We start from the raw sequence: 19,219 nt of genomic DNA, 5'->3' as shown, positions 1-19,219 counted from the left end.
TGTAGATCTTTAACTCTTGCGCGCGTAAAATGAAACCAAATGGACCCGCATGGGTCCATTATGGTTTCATTTTGAATGGTTTCATTTTGAATTAAACCATTTGGTTTCATTTTGAATTAAACCAAATGAACCCGCATGGGTCCCTTTGGTTTAATTTTGAATGGTTTAATTTTGAATTAAACCATTTGGTTTAATTTTGAATTAAACCAAATAGACCCGCATGGGTCCATTTTGGTTTAATTTTGAATGGTTTAATTTTGAATTAAACCATTTGGTTTCATTTTGAATTAAACCAAATGAACCCGCATGGGTCCATTTGGTTTCATTTTGAATGGTTTAATTTTGAATTAAACCATTTGGTTTAATTTTGAATGAAACAAAATGAAACCGGTCCATTTTGGTTTCATTTTACGCTCGCATCTGCATTACGTAGTCTCCACAATTATTATACAAAATATTCAAAGTTTTATGTTCTGAGAGGCTAAATGTCATCAAATGGTGGTCCATGGCCCCAATACCGAATAAATAATGGAACTTGATGTGAAAACGGTTGAAAACCACTGTTCTATATGGCCATCTTAATACCTTATATTATATAGTTCACCCAAATGTTTTTTGAGTGGTGCAAACCACTCCAACAACCAGCTTTGTCTGTACCCGTGTACCTGTACGTGTACCCGTGTACCTGTACGTGTACCCGTGTACCTGTACGTGTACCCGTGTACCTGTACGTGGCCCCACGCACAAGTGAGCATGGTTGCTATGGTTAGTGTGTGACGTCACTGCACCACTCAGTTCACACGGGTGTGATTTTATTAATTACACACGCCTTGAAACCTTGAATTCATGGGGATTTTGTCGTTGTCCTAATTTCATGACTGGCAAGGAGACTCAATTGTGACTCTTTTTATTTATTCTATTATAGTATTATAATCAAAGTCAAAGTATATACTCTACATGTTTTTCCAGTTTTTTACATTCTTTAACTGTATATATGATGATTTCCTGTTTTTCATCTATATAAGTGTATATAAGTCTTTATATTAAATGTTCTGATGAATTGAAAAGTCTTAGTGCTTATCGGTTTCATATGTATTATATTATAATACATACATATATATATATATATATGTATTGACTTGTGTAAGCTTTCGTTTGAAATGTACCCATTCTACATACCTTGAATAAAATGTTCAATCAATCAACCCTGAATTGGTTCTGGTGAGACATGCTGTGGAGTGGCATTTGCATTTCTTGCTGCAAATGCTGCAGCTTTATGCTGCATTCGTGGTCAGGAGAGGGCAGTTCATTGTTTTACAGATGGGTAAAAGGGCAGGGGCTGAAGCCCCCTTTGATGTCTGTATGTGTGCACGTTCCTGGTTGCTGCTACTGACAACTTGTGGTCTTATTCCACATGCTCTCTGAGGGGAAGTGTCATTTTTGCTTCGTTCTCCGATCCACCATGAAGCTTCTTCAACTTTGTGCTCTGCTTATTGTTGCCCACCAGGTAAGAAACAACACATAACCAGAATGGGGTTTATTGACTTGTTGTCCCAAATACTATTGTTTGTTAACAACATACATTCAGTTACCAGCTGTATATATATCTGCATGCTGAAATAAATAGCTAGTGCAAACTGTGGTGTGGGTGGTGTATTATACAGTACAGTTAGTGAAAATATATGATCTCCAAATTGAAGTTTCGCCTACAGCTTATGGAGTAGGCCTAAGACCAAATCATATTTGGACAACAATGGTAGCTAATATAGAAATAAAGAATAATGCTGTGTGTTCTCTAAACTCTTGAAATACATATGATATTTCCATTTGCACAATGTTGTTTCAGCAAACGGTAATGAATCTATACTATGTATTCATGATATTCCATAGGGTGCGTCTTCCCCTGGTTGTGTCTGCGAGTTCAAGAATTTGGAGAAGCCTTTTCCTCATGATCAGTTGAGGACCGTGGAGGACAGTGCCTCAACATGCAATGAGAAATACAAACAACAGAAGGTAAGGGTCAAAACAGCAATGCTTTTCAAGCAACCTACACTTAAAACATAAAGACATAATGAGCTTAAATATAATCAAATGTATCACACTGCTACATACAGCCCTAAACCTGAATGATATTCAAAATAAATGTCTGTGAATTTGTATGTACAGTACTAGCCGCAATTTGCAACTCTAGATTTTTTTATAATGGGATGAATCTAGAGTTGCAATACCCTCCATTGACTCCCCACTCATCATTTTGCGTTTGCGATCTGCTTGTCTTAAACGACGTTAAACTCACCAACATTGAAGCTGTAGTCCAAGCTTGAATTATTCTCTTTTAATCTGCAAAGCTTGTTTTTCATGAAAATCCCCCGTAGACATGTTATGAGCTACTTTCTGTCAAGAAATTCTGTGCAAGTGATTCTTTTTCTAAGTGCTGGAGTTTGGAAGCGCTCATCGTACACTGTAAAAAATAAAGTTGTAAATTAACAGGGAAATACTGGCAGCTGTGGTTACCATTTTAATTTTGTTAAAATTACAGAAAAAAATTGTAACTACTTTACAACATAATTCTGTAAAATAATTCTACAGTATAAAACTGTTTTAATTTACATTTTTAACCAGTTAATACAACAAGCATTTTCTGCTGAATTAACATGATAACAGTTCAAGTTCGACCAATTATTTAAGTAACTTTTACATGCAGTTTTCGTAGATATTACATTAAATCCCATTCAAATTCACTGAAAAATACAGAGCAAATAAAAACATTTAACTGCAAAAGCAGCATTATAAATGTGTCAATTAACATTTCTTTCCTGCAAATGTATCATTATTAACTGGTAAATACAACAGCTTTATTCAGCAAATTAGCATTATCAGTCTGCTATTACACCAATTATTTCAGTAACTTTTACATGCAGTTTTCGTAGATATTACATTAAATTCCATTTAATTTCACAGAAAAATACAGGGCAAATTATAACTTATAACTGCAAAAGCAGCATTATAAATGTGTCAATTAACATTTCTTTCCTGCAAATGTCTCATTATTAACTGGTAAATACAACAGCTTTATTCAGCAAATTAGCATTATCAGTCTGCTATTACACCAATTATTTCAGTAACCTTTACATGCAGTTTTCGTAGATATTACATTAAATTCCATTTAATTTCACAGAAAAATACAGGGAAAAGTATAACTTATAACTGCAAAAGCAGCATTATAAATGTGTCAATTAACATTTCTTTCCTGCAAATGTCTCATTATTAACTGGTAAATACAACAGCTTTATTCAGCAAATTAGCATTATCAGACTGCTATTACACCAATTATTTCAGTAACCTTTACATGCAGTTTTCGTAGATATTACATTAAATTCCATTTAATTTCACAGAAAAATACAGGGAAAAGTATAACTTATAACTGCAAAAGCAGCATTATAAATGTGTCAATTAACATTTCTTTCCTGCAAATGTCTCATTATTAACTGGTAAATACAACAGCTTTATTCAGCAAATTAGCATTATCAGACTGCTATTACACCAATTATTTCAGTAACCTTTACATGCAGTTATCGTAGATCTTACATTAAATTCCATTCAATTTCACATAAAAATACAGGGCAAATTAAAACCTATAACTGCAAAAGCAGCATTATAAATGTTTCAATTAACATTTCTTTCCTGCAAATATTTCATTATTAACTGGTAAATACAACAGCTTTATTCAGCAGAATTTGCATTATCAGACTGCTATTACACCAATTATTTCAGTAACTTTTACATGCAGTTACCGTAGATCTTACATTCAATTCCATTCAATTTCACTGAAAAATACAGGGCAAATTAAATGTTTGACTGTAAAAGCGTCATTATAAAAAGGTGTCAATTAACCTTCATTAAGCTATAGTTTTATTTTAAATACTGAAAGTACTTCAGTATTTATGCAGTGCAAACTGCCATTAATCCAATAATTTTATTCAGATTTACATGCATGTCTTTGTACATCTAGTCCCATTCAATAACATTGCTCAACTGTAAAAGCCTCATTATACAACTTCTATTTAACTGGATTGTTTTAAACTGTGTACTTATGCTATATACTGCAAGATGCAATCTTATTTAACCCATGTAGACCTGAAAAGCTATATGTTGTGGAATCTGTGAAAGCATTAGTGTCATTTTAGATATCGTCACTGTCGGGCAGAAACCTCCTATCTCCATATTTGTATATTAAAAAATATATACAGAAAACTTTAGGCTTTAGAAGGCATTTATTAGAATTGGCCTAGACAGGGAGACTGAACTGAACCCACTCTATAGAATTGATCACTGTAGGAATAAAGCCTTTATTTTAACAAACAGATAACGCTTACAGCTACTTTGAGAGGAAAGATAGACAGGGAGAGGAACAAAGATAAATATGTAAACAAAGAAAAATATGTATTTAGACATGAGGGCAAGCTCCTAAACATGTTTTGCTGTTCGAACCAATAGAACAACAGCATACATAAGATCAATAATCCTGAACTTTTAAACTTTAACTTATTTTAAGATCGAACTGAACCGAAAGAGGTGAAACAATTTGTGTGTAAAGTTTGAGCATGTGTGTCCAAAGTCATTGTACGTGTCTGAGCGTCTTAGCCCATCTACTAGCTAGAAAACAGTTTTTCTCAAATGCTAAAAGGAAAATAAATGTGTTTCTGTAGCAGACAACAAATCCTTACGTTATTCTCATTCCCCCAAACGCATGCACATAACCATAATAGGACCAATTCACCAACCTATCTTTGTATATTGGTCCTCACTAATGCTCATTAGGGTGTTAGAACTTAGTTATCCACCTACACTAGGCTCATCAACACCGGTAAAACCAAATTCAACCACTAGGTGTCCTAATAGAGCTGCCTATACATCATCAGGCAGGTTTGTTCATTTCAAAAATGAATTCATGCAAGAACGCCTTCAATGTCACTGGTAGATTATTTTCCCTAGGAGAGACCACAAATGGATGTGTGTAGAAAGTCACATTCATTAGAACTTTGACTTTCATCTCGATCCACAAAGAAAAGAGGTCAATAAGGGGAAAGCAAAGACCTGGAGTGGTTCCACTAAGTTGGCATGGTGGTACCGGAATTGGGCTTAAATAGGCTTTTGCACTGGTAGGTAGGTTTCTGAACTGTCCACAGCCCTCTAAGACAAAGAATGAGTAGACAAAAATAGTACCATATTCTATGAGCAAGTCGGTGAAGTCGTCCTTTAACACTATTCACCCGTTCATGCAAACATATGTTTTAACTCAAGTCATCTTAACCAAAACGCAAAGACCACAGTCCAGGTGCAATCATTAAGCATCAAAATTGTCAACCCACCAAATCAGGACAACAGTCTAAATAAACAGGGCCTAATGTCCCATGTGCTTTGGAAAAATCCTAACCAGGCTTCAATTTGTAAAAAAATAAATACAAATAAAATAAGACTGGAGGGTGGTGTTGCAGTGTGTGTGTGTGTGTGTGTGTGTGTGTGTGTGTGTGCACGCACGCACGCACGCACGTGTGTGTGTGTGTGTCTATGCACTGCATACTGCATGTTAAAGCTTACTAGGTGTTTAAAAGTCCATATTTGAATGCCACTCAAAAGGTTCCTGGAATCAAGGTTCACAAAGCAGGGATGTTGGTCTTCTCCACCTGGCTTGATGGATGACACCTGGGAAAATAGAATAAAAACTATATTAATAATATGTGTGTATCTAAGTACTCTGTGTGTGCGCGTGTGTGATTGTTTTATTTGTGTCTTGAGTGTTCATTTTACTCTTAAAACAAGTTTGTGTTTCAATAACCTTGGTCAATAGGTGGCAGTGCAGGACCACAGGTCATAGCTGGGTTTCTTCAGGGTGTAGTGTCTTAAGCGCAAAGCTACCAGGTTAATGCACCGAATAACATGTGCGTGCGTGGCCAAAATTCTTACCATATTCAAAGATCATGCTAGTCATAGTCCGAAAGACACCTTAGGAAGTCGTGATTTGTTTTGCTTTCCACTTTAGTGCCTTTCTCTGGGTTGATAGAGAACATGTATCTGCAGACACACAAGGACACAAGAAAATCTTTAGATTATAAAACAGCTATGTAAAGAAAATAAACTAATGTTGATAATCTTTCTATTATATTAAAGCACTGTGTACTGTGAACTGTGTACTGAATGTTTAAGCTTACTAGGTTCAAGTCCATATTCGAATATCATGTTACTCAAAGGTTCCTGGTCTTTGGTCATCTTCTCCACCATCTGGGTTGATGGAGGACCTGATAAAATAGAATTACAATTAATGCGTGTGTTATCCAAGTACTGTGTGTGTGTGTCCGCGCGTGCACAACTATGAATCTTACCATATTCAACAATCTCACTACTTATGGTCCGAGAGTGAATCAAGGTAGACACCCTAGGATTCACAACTATAGATAAGATGTGCTCTCCTTCTCTGGGTTGATGGAGAACAGACACCTGCGGAAATAGAAGAAAAACAGTCTATATAGATTATCTAACAAAGAAAATGATGTTTTAATTGAAAATGTTAATTTAAGGCAACAATGTTGATTAGGCAGTGCTACTTTCTTTTAGTGCAGGCTAAAGCAAATTAAAAAATACACACAAAAATATATGTGAATAATTGCTTTGAAAATACTATGTGGTAAAGAAAAATCAATAAACATATGTTAAGAATAAATACACACCTCTCCAGAAAATCCAGGGTTGATGCCAGCACTGATGGGTAGACATTTTGCAGAATACATGACTTTCCAAATAAGAAACGAACAAAATAATAAAACAAGCATCATTAAGATTTTAAAACTGGCATCACCATCAACACAAATGTATTGTATTTCAGGTTTAGGGAATAACAAGTTCAGCCGCATACCGTAGTGTGTTCTTCCTATAAGCAGGAACTCACTTTCATCATATCACCACAAATTTCCTGAATTCCCATTTGATGTTTCTCCGGTGTCCGAAGACTGCAACAGGTCCTCTGGGAAGTTGTGCTATGAAGGTCTCCACCCAACTGCCATTTCTGGAATTAAGGAAAAGTTACACCAGTTTTCAAAGCAAAAATGAAAGTGAACAAACACACTTTCAATAACAGTGCATGGATAACAACCAGGCCTGTCAGCGATTCTCATGCCAGTAATGACCTGCTACTAAGAGCAGAGGGAATTGAACACATTCAACTGACCACAACCACAACATTGCAATAACTCAAAGTGAGAAAACGTTTTTCATTTTCAAATTGGATGCCATGGCTTTTCCTTGCCGGAATGAAGAGACATGACAGACCATTCTTATAGCAGTTTCATCACTGCATATTCCATTATATAAAACAGTCCCATACGTTTTTATATATTTACTATTTGTATTTGACACCATAATTGGAAACACTTTATTTTGGTGGTACGCTTCTTTCCCCTCCTGGCTTTGCCCTGGGTTGGCTCCCATAGGGTCAATTTACTTGCCTCAAGTTCTGGGTGCCTGACGCAGTGCCCTGCCAGCCTCATCCTTCTCTCTCTGACTTTGTCCGTGACGCGTGGTAGGTCCCCATAGAGGTCCACATTTCTGATGCGGTCCGTCCATGTGACACCAAGTGCCATTCGTAGCATTCTTGTGTAGACTCCATCCAGGGCTTTTTCCTGTTGTACTGTGAGGGTCCATGTCTCGGCCCCATACAGCAGTAATGACTCCACAGTAGCTATGAACAGCCGCCTCTTAAGGTCTTCTCCCATGTCTGTTAAGACACTAATCAAACACAAAAGGTCTCATGGAAGATTTGTGGCAATTCTATGCTTTCATGTTGCATCATTTGAGCTCTGGGAGGCACCAAAGACATTTCCTTACATTATTCTATCCACCACAGACAACACCCCTGGCCATAAAAGCACATTCAGCAGTAATTGATGATGTCACAAGTGTACTGTAATGTATTGAAACATGTTACTGGATGGATATGCAACAATGCAACATTGCAACAGGTCCTGCCTCTACCAAATGCTCTGACACTCACAGATAAATGTCACATTTAACCCTGTACCACCCAGTGTTGCAATAATAAAACATATTTTAATTAATTAATCAATTATTTTTTAACCAGACTATTTTTTAACCAGAGTATTTATGTAAAGTATTTGAATAAGGGGAACAGATGATTAACATAAAAAAGAGTCAGGAAAAAATATTCTTGTTGATCACAATAGACACTCTGGAAACGTTCAAGCAATCACTAACTACTATAAGAAATCACTAACGACTAACTACTATATTGCAAGGTAAAGATGGTAACCAAAAAATCATGTCAATGATCTGTCAGTCAGATCAGTATAAAAAGTATGATGTCACTTCCTGGACTGCCTTTTTTGCAGAGCCTGGGTGTCGATGGTCGCTGAGGCGGTGCTTGTTTTACAGGTCAGGTTTAGGCAAAGTTTTTGTGAGGTTATAATATAACTCCACCCTACTAGTAGTAGCCAGCGCTGTAAAACAAGCGTCCCATCAGTGCCCATCGAAACTCAGGCTCTGCAATAAAGTTAGTCCCTGCTTCACTGAAGGCAGCAACCAAACACTGTTTTGTACTGCACCTAAACTTCTCACGTTATACTCAGCGGTGAGTAAAATGTACAATGGTTGTTGGTTGTAGTTTGATTTATGACTCGATTTATTCCATTCAATATTTATACTAGCAAGGTAAACACATAGAATACAGTGTAGTGTGACTAAGATTACAGGTAAGCCAGGTCATCCAATTGTTAACATTACAATCATGGCATATCTCTTCAAATGGGGGTCCTTGACATGAAAGTTTGGGAACCACTGCTCTATACTAGCAATTCAACACTGTTACTGAACAAACACTACCTAGCAGGGGTCTTCAACAGGGGGTCCAGTACCCCTAGGGGGTCCTCAGACTTACTACAGGTGGTCCACCAAATCTTTTATGCGATAGGGAACGTTAGCCAAAAATATCTGCTATTTTCAGATAAGTAAGCCAATGGTCAAGTTAACTAGATTGAGGGTTTATGGTAAAAGTAATTTGTGTCAAACAAGCCTCTGAAGCTATCTATGAAATCTATGAAAAGGCTTACATTAATCTGCAACACAATTTTATACAATATGCAGTGGGGGTCCCTGCTTCATCTCTCTCTCAACTAGGGGGTCCTTGACCTGAAAAATGTTGAAGACCCTAATTCTATACAATGATTACTATCACAATATAGTGATTTGATGCTTATTTCTACCAAAGAAAACCCCCTACCCTACCTTAAATTAAGCAACATGTTTTAAAGTTGGTTCTTGTAACAAAGACTTTTCAAAGGGGGCTCTAGTCTGCAGCCAAATAGCCTACATTGTGAATTTCCTTGACATGAAAAAGGCTGAAAAAACTGCAGTATGAAATGCAAATGTAGCCACAAAGCAATCAATAAAAGCTTAGCATTACATTACCTGTAAAATGCTGTAGCCTAATATCTCCATTCCGCTCCAGTCCAGCCTCTGTGTCTGTCTGTGTTTCAAAATATGCAGAGCAGATCGCGGGCTATCTGTTCAAGAGAACATTGTGTACTCGTCCATGAGCCAATGGCTGCTTGCCACGTCACAGCCAATCAGATTCAAACTCAGAGTGCACTGGAGAGCTGCAATGCATTGTGGGACATGTAGTTGATTTTTTAAGTACTTTCCATTAACACTTATATGTCTGTTATCGTTCACTCTTTCTTTTATTCACAATATATAATATCCAAACAGATGTTTGGGCCTTGACATGTGTTTTAATCAGATTTAATTACAGCTGATTATTTGCTTATTATACAACCTGTCAATGAATGTATGTTGTCTCTATATGATGCCCGTTTTTAAAACCTATTTCAAGCAGTATTTTTTGTGTTTGAAAAAATTATGGTTAAAATCAGGTGGGTTACACTCAGCAGTGGTCCTTAGGGTTCCAGGTGGTCCCCAGCTAATGATGGAGAGTTGGTAACCAATAAACCAAATATAGATGAATGAATGTAGATATGAAAAATTGTGCGTGCGTGTGTCAGGCCTGGGGCCACAGGGTGCTTGGCAGTTGGCACCCTCAGTTGCAAATTCTGCACCCTCAGTTTAAGTTTAAAAATGAGATCCCCTTGACATTTTTATTTGCCCCCCCAGTCATTTAACCCTGGAGCCGAGCATGGCGCGTGCGTGCGTGCGTGCGCGCGTGCGTGCGTGCGTGCGTGCGTGCGTGCGTGCGTGTGTGCGTGTGCGTGTGTGTGTGTGTCTGTCTCAGTGGGGGGGCGGGCTGGTTGTACCGAATGTGTCATGGATTTATATCAGCATGCGCATATCACATCTATTGAGAATGCTGAATAATGATGATAGGGATGTTAGGGAGCTAGCGAGATCTTCCCTGTTCCTCGATTTGAGGAGACGCAAGGTCCCCTTAGCCAGGGAGCCACAGCCCCACTTCCTTGGGTTCAAAAGGAAACCCACTGGGAAACTGGACACTCGCTCCCCAGGCTTTGGAGTTTCATTGGATTGGCCGGATTTGAACGACCTCTGCGTCCAAGCCGGTGTGTGTCCCTGGAGTGGGTGCGGCCTGACTCTGAGACTGTGGAGGTCTCTGAGGACATAATAACTGACCCTCTCACCTCTGTTAGAGCAACAGTGACCTACAGCGGATACACCCACCTGTTGACACCTAAGGGTGCCCTGATGGATATGTTCCAACATCGGCAACAACAACACTGGACTGGACTCAAACTCCAGGGGAAACTGGCTTGCCTTCCCCATGCTGACCATTCTCTTTCCCATTCATTCCTAAGGAACACTGCTCTCAATGATGACATTATCACCTTTACAGTAAGAGCCAGGTTAAAGATCCTTCCCACCAAACTCAACATTTCCCTCTGGTTTCCCTCCACCCATGCACCTCATTGCTTGCATCACACCACAGGGCTCGTTACAGAAACCATGTCACACATTCTGAATGGCTGTTATGCCTATAAAGGGCTTTACATAGCACGCCATGACAGAATAGTTGATCTCATAACAAAGGACATATCTAAACATTTTTCACTGTCTGTGAGAATGTACAAACATTCCTGTGTCAAACCTTCCATGTTTCAACTCTGTACTGAAAATCCTGAATTTTTTGCACATCTCTCTGCTAACAAACCAGATGTTGTTTTCATTCTTGAAGTGGCCTGACTGCACCTTTGATTCTAGCTTAGAGGAAGCCTTCATGACCAAAGTCATTAAACCAGCCGCTCCTCCAGACCATCATTGAACTAGGCTATAGGTGCAATCTACTTGTGTTTATCTTCGGCAGCCTAGGACACGTAGGACACAGTTTGGTTGTAAGAGGCTTCCAACAACTTGGGATGCCAAAAAAGCAGCTAAATGGCTTGCGAAATTCTGTGCAATCTCTTCCACTATCGGTAGCCGCCAAATATGGCAAAGACGCTGTTACTTGTACCCCTGAAGGGTGTGTGGGTATTTGTCCGGGATTTACTAATTGCACTCTATACAGCACCTAAATATTTGTGTCCTTGTATTGTATCTCTTATGTGGACATAAATAAATGATTAAAATGTGTGTGTGCGCGTGCGCCCCCAACAGTTGTTCAACAATGACCATACCTATGGCAGCTGAGGTCAAGACCTTTCTATAGCCGATAACAGTTTTCCATGTGTATACGGTATGTATGCAGAATGCTGCTGTATGTGTGCAACAAAATCACCCCTTGAGCAAAGTATTTGACCAAGCAACACATTGAAGCAGATCGAGCTACATATTGTATGCTGTTAGTATAAGCATTACTGTGTACTGTATGTGCTTTGTGTGCACGCATGAACACACATGCTTGCACGCACACACCCGCATGCACGCACAGCACGCACGCACGCACGCACGCACGCACGCACGCACGCACACAGTCAGACTGTGTGACTGCATTGCCTGATCAACAAAAGGTCCTAGGACTCTAAAAAATTGAGCAGCAGCTGCTTACTGTTCCAGTGGCTACAATAACACCAAGCATATCAGATTCAGCGTCAAAAAGTAAGTCAACAAGTGTCTTTTACCTGAAACAAAAAATAATTGAATTGACCCCGTCCGAATTTCGTGTCTATTCCTCGACCGTCGACGCTTAGAAGTGTCGGAGAGACACGAGACCCATTTCATCGGATTTGGCATCCTTCAAATATGAAAAAGGTGTCCTGCCTAAAACAAAAGGATTTTTTTTAAATATTTAATTGATTTTTAAGGCACACACACACAAAGGACTCAAGGAGATGCATATAAGGACACAAATAGCATAGGTGCAGTAAGATTGCATTCACAACATCATGACATGTATGTGTTTTCATGATACAATAGGCATGTCACTCAGTACACTACATACTACGCATAAGAGCCATTCAAGATGTGTGACAGTATTCAGTGATCTGTTCTGTGGTGTGGTGCAAGCAATGAGGAACCTGAGTTGTGGGGAACCAGATAGAAAGTGTGCGTCTGGAGGGAATGACTTGTAGTCTGGCTTTAAGATGCCAGAGCCTTTTATGGCAGTTCTATATTACAACCGCTTATCCAACGCAGAGCACTGCACTCCACGAGTCCCTTGCCACACATGTCCACAATATGTGTGGCGAATAGTCGGTTGGTTCTCGTCATACGTGCTTTTGGTTAGACATACCATTGGTCCGATATCTCAAACCCTCAACCTAACCCTAACCTCCCACGGGGCAGCACACCTAAACCTAACCTTAACCCTCTCCCAACCCTTAACGCACCCCTCACCAACCTTAATCCAGTCGGACCAATGCTATGTCTAACCAAAGTCCCGTCCCTTCCCGTCACGATGCAACACTTTGTGAGCGTGCACGCATCCGCCTGGGTGACGGCAGACTGCTGGGCGAGCACTGGCGCTTTGGCATGGGGGGGTCAGATGAATTTGGTACTGGCCATATATGGAGCGTGTCTTGAGTGTACATGGTTGATGAGGTCAGATCAACATATGGAATGTCAGAACAGGTCAGCTCCATATATAGATATCTAAGGGTGGCAGCAGGGGCAGTGTCTTGAGTGTACAGGGTTTGATGACGGCCCAGGTAGGGCCAGGCCTTCATTTCCGGTTCTGTTGCGAACTCTAGTTTTCGCTGGCTGCCGGGCACGGGTGCACTAATAACTTTGGGGCAGGCCCGTCTAGGGTTTGAATGGACAGGTATCAGTCAAAAAATGACATCAAAGAGGAAGGACGGGTGGCAAAGGATCAACATATAGAATTGCAGAACAGGTCAGCTCCATATGGAGATCTAAGGGTTTGATGTTTGAGGTCAGATGTACAGTAGAGTTGCTGGCCGGCTCCATATATGCAGATCTAGGTGAAGATCCAGTCTTCTCTATGTATGGCTATCCAGGGTTTTATGAGGTCAGTGTCATGATCTTCATATATGGAGACGGCCATATATGGCGGTGTGATGTCACAAAGCGTGACCATATATGGCAGCGTGATGTCACGAGGCGTGACCATATATATATGGAGGCGTGATGTGACAGGAAATGCAGGTTTTCATAGTATACTGTGACCTACTGTCGCAATTATGTATAAGAAGTACTCATGTTAAATAAAATATAAATAGGCTATACGCTGCTTCAAATTCAAGTTCAGTATTTCACAGTTTACATTCAGTCAAAGTATTGTGCTCTAAATATAGTACAAAAGGGGCCCATTTCACAATCATATTTGTATTAATAGTACAATTTTAATGTATAGGTGGTAAAAGTGCCTTTTTAATTACTTGATGTGGGTATATGAACATATTTATATTTTACATACATTTTGTATTGATAATCTGAATATGGAAACTAACTAAACCAGTCAAATCCTTATTTGCTTCTGCAATGTAATTTATTTACTCATTATTTGGCATTATATTGTTATTGAAATGATGGAAGTAATTAGCACTTTTGCCATTACAGAATAATTTAATTTGATACTATATACCTTGAGGACATTTTATATTGTAATGATTTCTATTGAATTTACATTCATGGAAAAATAACCCTCTGTGCAAACTGCCTCCTCAAATCACTGAGCAATCTACAGCTCTTTCATTGGACAACCTGTGGGCAGAGTACAAACGCAGGTGGTAGAGATGATCAGTAAGTGCCTCTGATTAGTCATTGCACTGCAGAACAGCATGTGACTGCTCCTGTGTGCTGTGTGTTTAGTTCTTAACTTCTTGCCCATGTGCTCATTGCAACTCCACTGTTACTTCTTTTTCATTTTACAACAATTAATTTTGTTCTAACTAAGTCTGTTCAGTCAGTTTTCTGCAGAGGGGTTTCTCCTTGTTTTCCCCCCCTCCACACTGTTTTCATATGGATTTTCTGCAAGGTGACTGAGAAAGGTAAAAAACACTCAAAATGATTACATGCCGTTTTTGCAGCACCACTATAGAGACTTTGCGTGGCTATGTTTTGCACTGTAAAATACATAGAAATGAGTCATGCTTGTTCAAATGTGAAGCCCCTGGCTGCAAACGTACATTCACTACCTTTGTAGCTTTTAAGGGTCATTTTTACCGCCATCATAATGTCCCTGCATCCTCTTTTAGTGCCACAGACACTGACACATTTCTCAAATGTTCAATTTCGCTGTGTGACTGCCAATTTCAGACAGTGAAAGAATTAATTTCACACTTAAAACAGCATATACTTGAGGGAAGAGTTGTGACATGTCCAGTCAGTGGTTGTAAAGATACATTTAATGTGAAATCATCGTTTACTTCTCATATGTCAAGGAAACATAAAGGATATGCATTGGACAGTATGAATTGCATGTATAGAACTACACATTCTGTTTCTGCTGAGTCAGCATGTGACAATGGCAACGCTGCCCCCCAGAGCTCAAATGATGCAAGTGATAGGATGGAAATTCCAGAGAGTTTCAATGAGGATTTTCTAAAAAATATGTCTCTATTCTACCTTAAATTGCAAGGGCAACTCCTTCTTCCAGCTTCAACAATACAGACAATTGTTGAAGAGATGCAGAATGTGCATGAGTTGGGACAGGAGTACACTTTAAACAAATTACACTCACTTTTAAAAAAGAACATGTGTTTATCAGATGATGTTATTACTAAAATCAGTGACTGTGTGAAGCAGTCAGATCTGTTCTCAGTCTGTCATAAGGGACCACTGAGGACAACATATTCAAGAAACCAGTCATTCAAAAGAATGTTTAAGTATGTGGAGCCTATAAAACTAAAACTAGGAACTGATGAAAATAGGACTCCACGATATGCTTACTATGTACCTGTGAAACAAACACTAATTGGCTTATTAAAATCAGAACTGTGGAAGTATTCAATGTCACAACAGCAATCTTGTGAATCAGACCCTGGTGTTTTTAGTGACGTACGTGATGGGAAAACCTTTAAGTCAAACCCGTTCTTTATAGAAAATCCAGGATGCCTAAAATTAATTCTGTACCAAGATGCGTTCGAAGTAGTGAATCCTCTTGGCTCTGCTAAAAAAAAACATAAGATTCTTGCAGTCTATGTGACTCTAGCTAATTTACCTATTCATTTGAGATCCAATACTGATCACATGTCCCTTGTCCAACTTTGTACAGAAAACGACTTGAAACTATTTACATCTGCTAAGGTTTTCTCAAAGTTGTTAGAAGATTTAAAAGATTTGGAGGATAATGGAATAATTGTTGATGGCAATCAAGTTAAAGGTGCACTGTTTAGTATTGTTGGTGATAATTTGGGTTCACATGGCATTGGTGGATTTGTTGAAAACTTTAGTAAATCTCAGTACTTTTGCAGGTATTGTGAAATCACACACAGAGAGTTTCAAAGTGATAACCCAAATGTTGTTGGTCCACAGCGCACACCTGAATCTTATGACACTGTTGTTGGTGACCTAGAAGCAGGAGACGCTGTACACATCAAAGGCATAAAGGTAAACAGTGTTTTCAATGAACTAAAATCTTTTCATGTATGCCAGCCAGGTCTCCCACCTTGTTTAGGACATGACATGTTTGAGGGTGTGCTATCATTCGACGTTGCACTGTACTTGAAGCATCTAATTAAAAAAAAGAAGTGGTTTACTTATTCATTTTTGAACAGACGTATAAAGCAGCACAAATACAAAGGGTCAGACGCTTTGACAAAGCCTTGTGTCGTCAACTCGAAGTTAGCCCGTCTTTCAGGTCAAGCCGTCCAGAATTGGAATTTTTTACGGTTGTTGCCTGTATTAATTGGTGACAGAGTGACAAACCCAGATGATGAAGTCTGGCAGTTAACTCTCCAGCTTAAAGACATTGTTGATTTTATATGTGCTCAAAAGATCTCTGTGGCAGAGGTTGCCTATCTTGAAATTCTAATCCAGGAATATTTGGATTCAAGAAAGAGTTTGTTTCCTGACACTAAACTAAAACCAAAACACCATTACCTGCGGCACTACCCGGCATTAATTTTGAGATTTGGACCGTTGATCAGATTATGGACGATGCGCTTCGAAAGTAAACACTGTTACTTTAAGAGATGTGCCAGGCATTTGAAAAACTTTAAGAACATCTGCCAAACATTATCTGAACGACACCAGCTGTTTCATTCATATATCATAGCTAGGCCAGGATGCATTCTGCAAGTCAAAGACAGTTGTAGGTTTTATCCAAACCTCTACAGTGAGCCCATTCAGCATGCAGTGAGAGGGTTTGGTTTTTCAGAAAACAATACTATTGTTTCCACTGACATACTGTACAAAGGCACATCGTATAAAAAAGGACGTTTCCTCGTCTCACAAAATGATGAGTCCATGCACTTTGGAGAACTGCTCATGATTTTAATACAAAATGATGCAGTTTATTTTGTGATGGACATCTATGAAGCTGAATATCACCCTGAATTCCATCTGTACTCTGTGCCAAAACGGAATACAAAAAATACAAAAATACAATGTTGTAACATTAATGACTTGGTAGATTTTTATCCTTTAACATCATACAAGCTTAACAGGCTCAAAGTAATTCCGCTGAAACACAGTGTGTTGTCGAAATAAACATCACGTTGTATTATTACCACTTTGATGGATACACAATGTGTACAAAAATAAGTAAAATTACCTTTTTAGTCTTTTGTCATTAGTGCCATTGAAACCTGTTTTTATTCCATTCCAGAAATGGAGGAGACATTTCTACACAGAGCCATTACTGAGGCTCTACCTGACCTTCCAGAGGTGGTGGTCAATATTGTGGAGGAGAAATTACATGAGGTTGGGGTGGAGACGTCTGAAGATATTAAGTACCTTAAAGAAGACGATTTGCTGTCGGCATTGAGGCCAATTCAAGCCCGAAAGCTCCTTGAGTCTTGGAAGCAGAAATGTAAGTAAATTATTGCAGGATGCAGTACAATCTAAATGTCTTAGTTGGTACAATTTTTATGTATGTAATGTGGTCGCAGCACACGCGTACACAGGAGACGTATGTCTCAGTATGTTCACATACAGCACATTTAACCCATTAAGGACTGGAACACATCTGTGTCACCTTAGCTTTTAACCACTTTAACCATTATTTTAAACATTAGTTGTTGAAAAATAGCTATAATAGATATACAAGCCCAAAGTGCGGCACAGAGTCCTGCGCTATGACCTTGTATATATGCTATTTTTAAAAAATTGTGAAAATGTGGCGCAAATCTTTTAACTCAAATCTTTTGCTTCTGGGGGGGGGGGGGGGGGGGGTCCATTGAACAAAACATATTCAGATGTTGGGGTCGGTGGCCAAATAAAAAAAACATAATAATAATCATTACAAAAAAAAGTATATAAAAAGTATATAAAAATATATATATATATACACAGCTCCATCTCACTGAATTAGAATATTTTGTAAATTCATTTTCTTCTGTAATATAATTCAAAAAGTGAAACTTTCATATATTCTCCATTCATTGTGCATAAAGTGTACTATTTAAAACTTGTTTTGGTTTAATCTTGATGATAATGGCTTGGCCTACAGCTCATGAAAATCAAAAAATCCTATCAATGAATTAGAATATTTTACAAGACCACTAAAAAAATGTTAAACGAAATGTCGACCATCTGAAAAGTATAAAGTATGCAGTTAATACTTGGTCTGGGCTACTTTTGAAGAAATTATTTCATCAATGGGGCGTGGCATGGAGGTGATCAGCCTGTGGCACTGTTGAGGTGTTATGGAAGCCCAGGTCAGCTGTAAATTAATTTGTATTGTTCAGTCTCATGTCTCACACCTTCCTCTTGAAGATACAACCTAGATTCTCTGTGGGGGTCAGGCCAGTTGGCTGGTCAGTTAAGCACAGTAATACCATGGTCAGTAAACCAGTTACTAGTAGTTTTAACACAGTAATACCATGGTCAGTATACCAGTTACTAGTAGTTTTGACTCTGTGGGCAGGTGCCAAATCTAGCTGGAAAGGACAATTAGCATCCCCATGAAGCTTGTCAATATACTGAAGCACAATGTACTCTAAAAAGATGGCTGTGTTGAAACCATTCTTAAGTTTTCACTGTCAGTGGACCAACACCATGCAGATAACATGGCCTAAATCATCACTGTGTTTTGTCATGTCCAGAGTCTCAACACAACCATCTATTATGATATTTTACAGCACTGTGTGCCTCCGTACATTGGCAAGCTTTATGTTGATGCTGATTTTCCTTTTCCAGCAGCACTTGGCACCTGCCCACAGAGCCAAAACTACTAGTAATTGGTGTACTGACCATGGTATTACTGTGTGACTTAACTGTCCAGCCAACTGGCCTGACCTGAACCCCACAGAGAATCTAGGTTGTATTGTCCAGAGGAAGGTGTGAGACATAAGACTGAACAATACAAATTAATTTACGGCTGTTATCAAACAAACCTGGGCTTCCATAACACCTCAACAGTACCACATGCTGATCACCTCCATGCCACACCCCATTGATGAAATAATTTCTTCAAAAGTAGCTCAGACCAAGTATTGACTGCATACATTAATATACTTTTCAGATGGTCGACATTTATCTTTTAAAAATATATGTTTTTAGTCGTCTCGTAAAATATTCTAATTCATTGAGATAGGATTTTTTGATTTTCATTAGCTGTATGCCATAATCATCAAGATTAAAACAAAGAGGTTTTAAATACTTCACTTTATGCACAATGAATTGA

General features: G+C 38.7%; 1 protein-coding gene across 1 annotated transcript in view; it reads left to right on the top strand.

The window, feature by feature from the left end:
* Positions 1 to 1,439: 1,439 nt before the first annotated feature.
* LOC306923327 (olfactomedin-4-like) overlaps positions 1,440 to 19,219 on the top strand; it is a 30,524-nt gene continuing 12,744 nt past the window's right edge. Inside the window, exons 1-2 of the mRNA XM_079501379.1 lie at positions 1,440 to 1,507; positions 1,891 to 2,013. Of these exons, the coding sequence (XP_079357505.1) occupies positions 1,463 to 1,507; positions 1,891 to 2,013 (168 nt within the window). The 5' untranslated portion in view covers positions 1,440 to 1,462. The remainder of the gene's footprint in view (positions 1,508 to 1,890; positions 2,014 to 19,219) is intronic.

This window comes from Electrona antarctica (genome assembly GCF_951216825.1).
Source record: "Electrona antarctica genome assembly, chromosome: 5".
In the NCBI taxonomy this organism is placed as follows: domain Eukaryota; kingdom Metazoa; phylum Chordata; class Actinopteri; order Myctophiformes; family Myctophidae; genus Electrona; species Electrona antarctica.
Note: the sequence above shows the minus strand (reverse complement) of the source record. Positions and strands in the feature narration are given on the sequence as shown.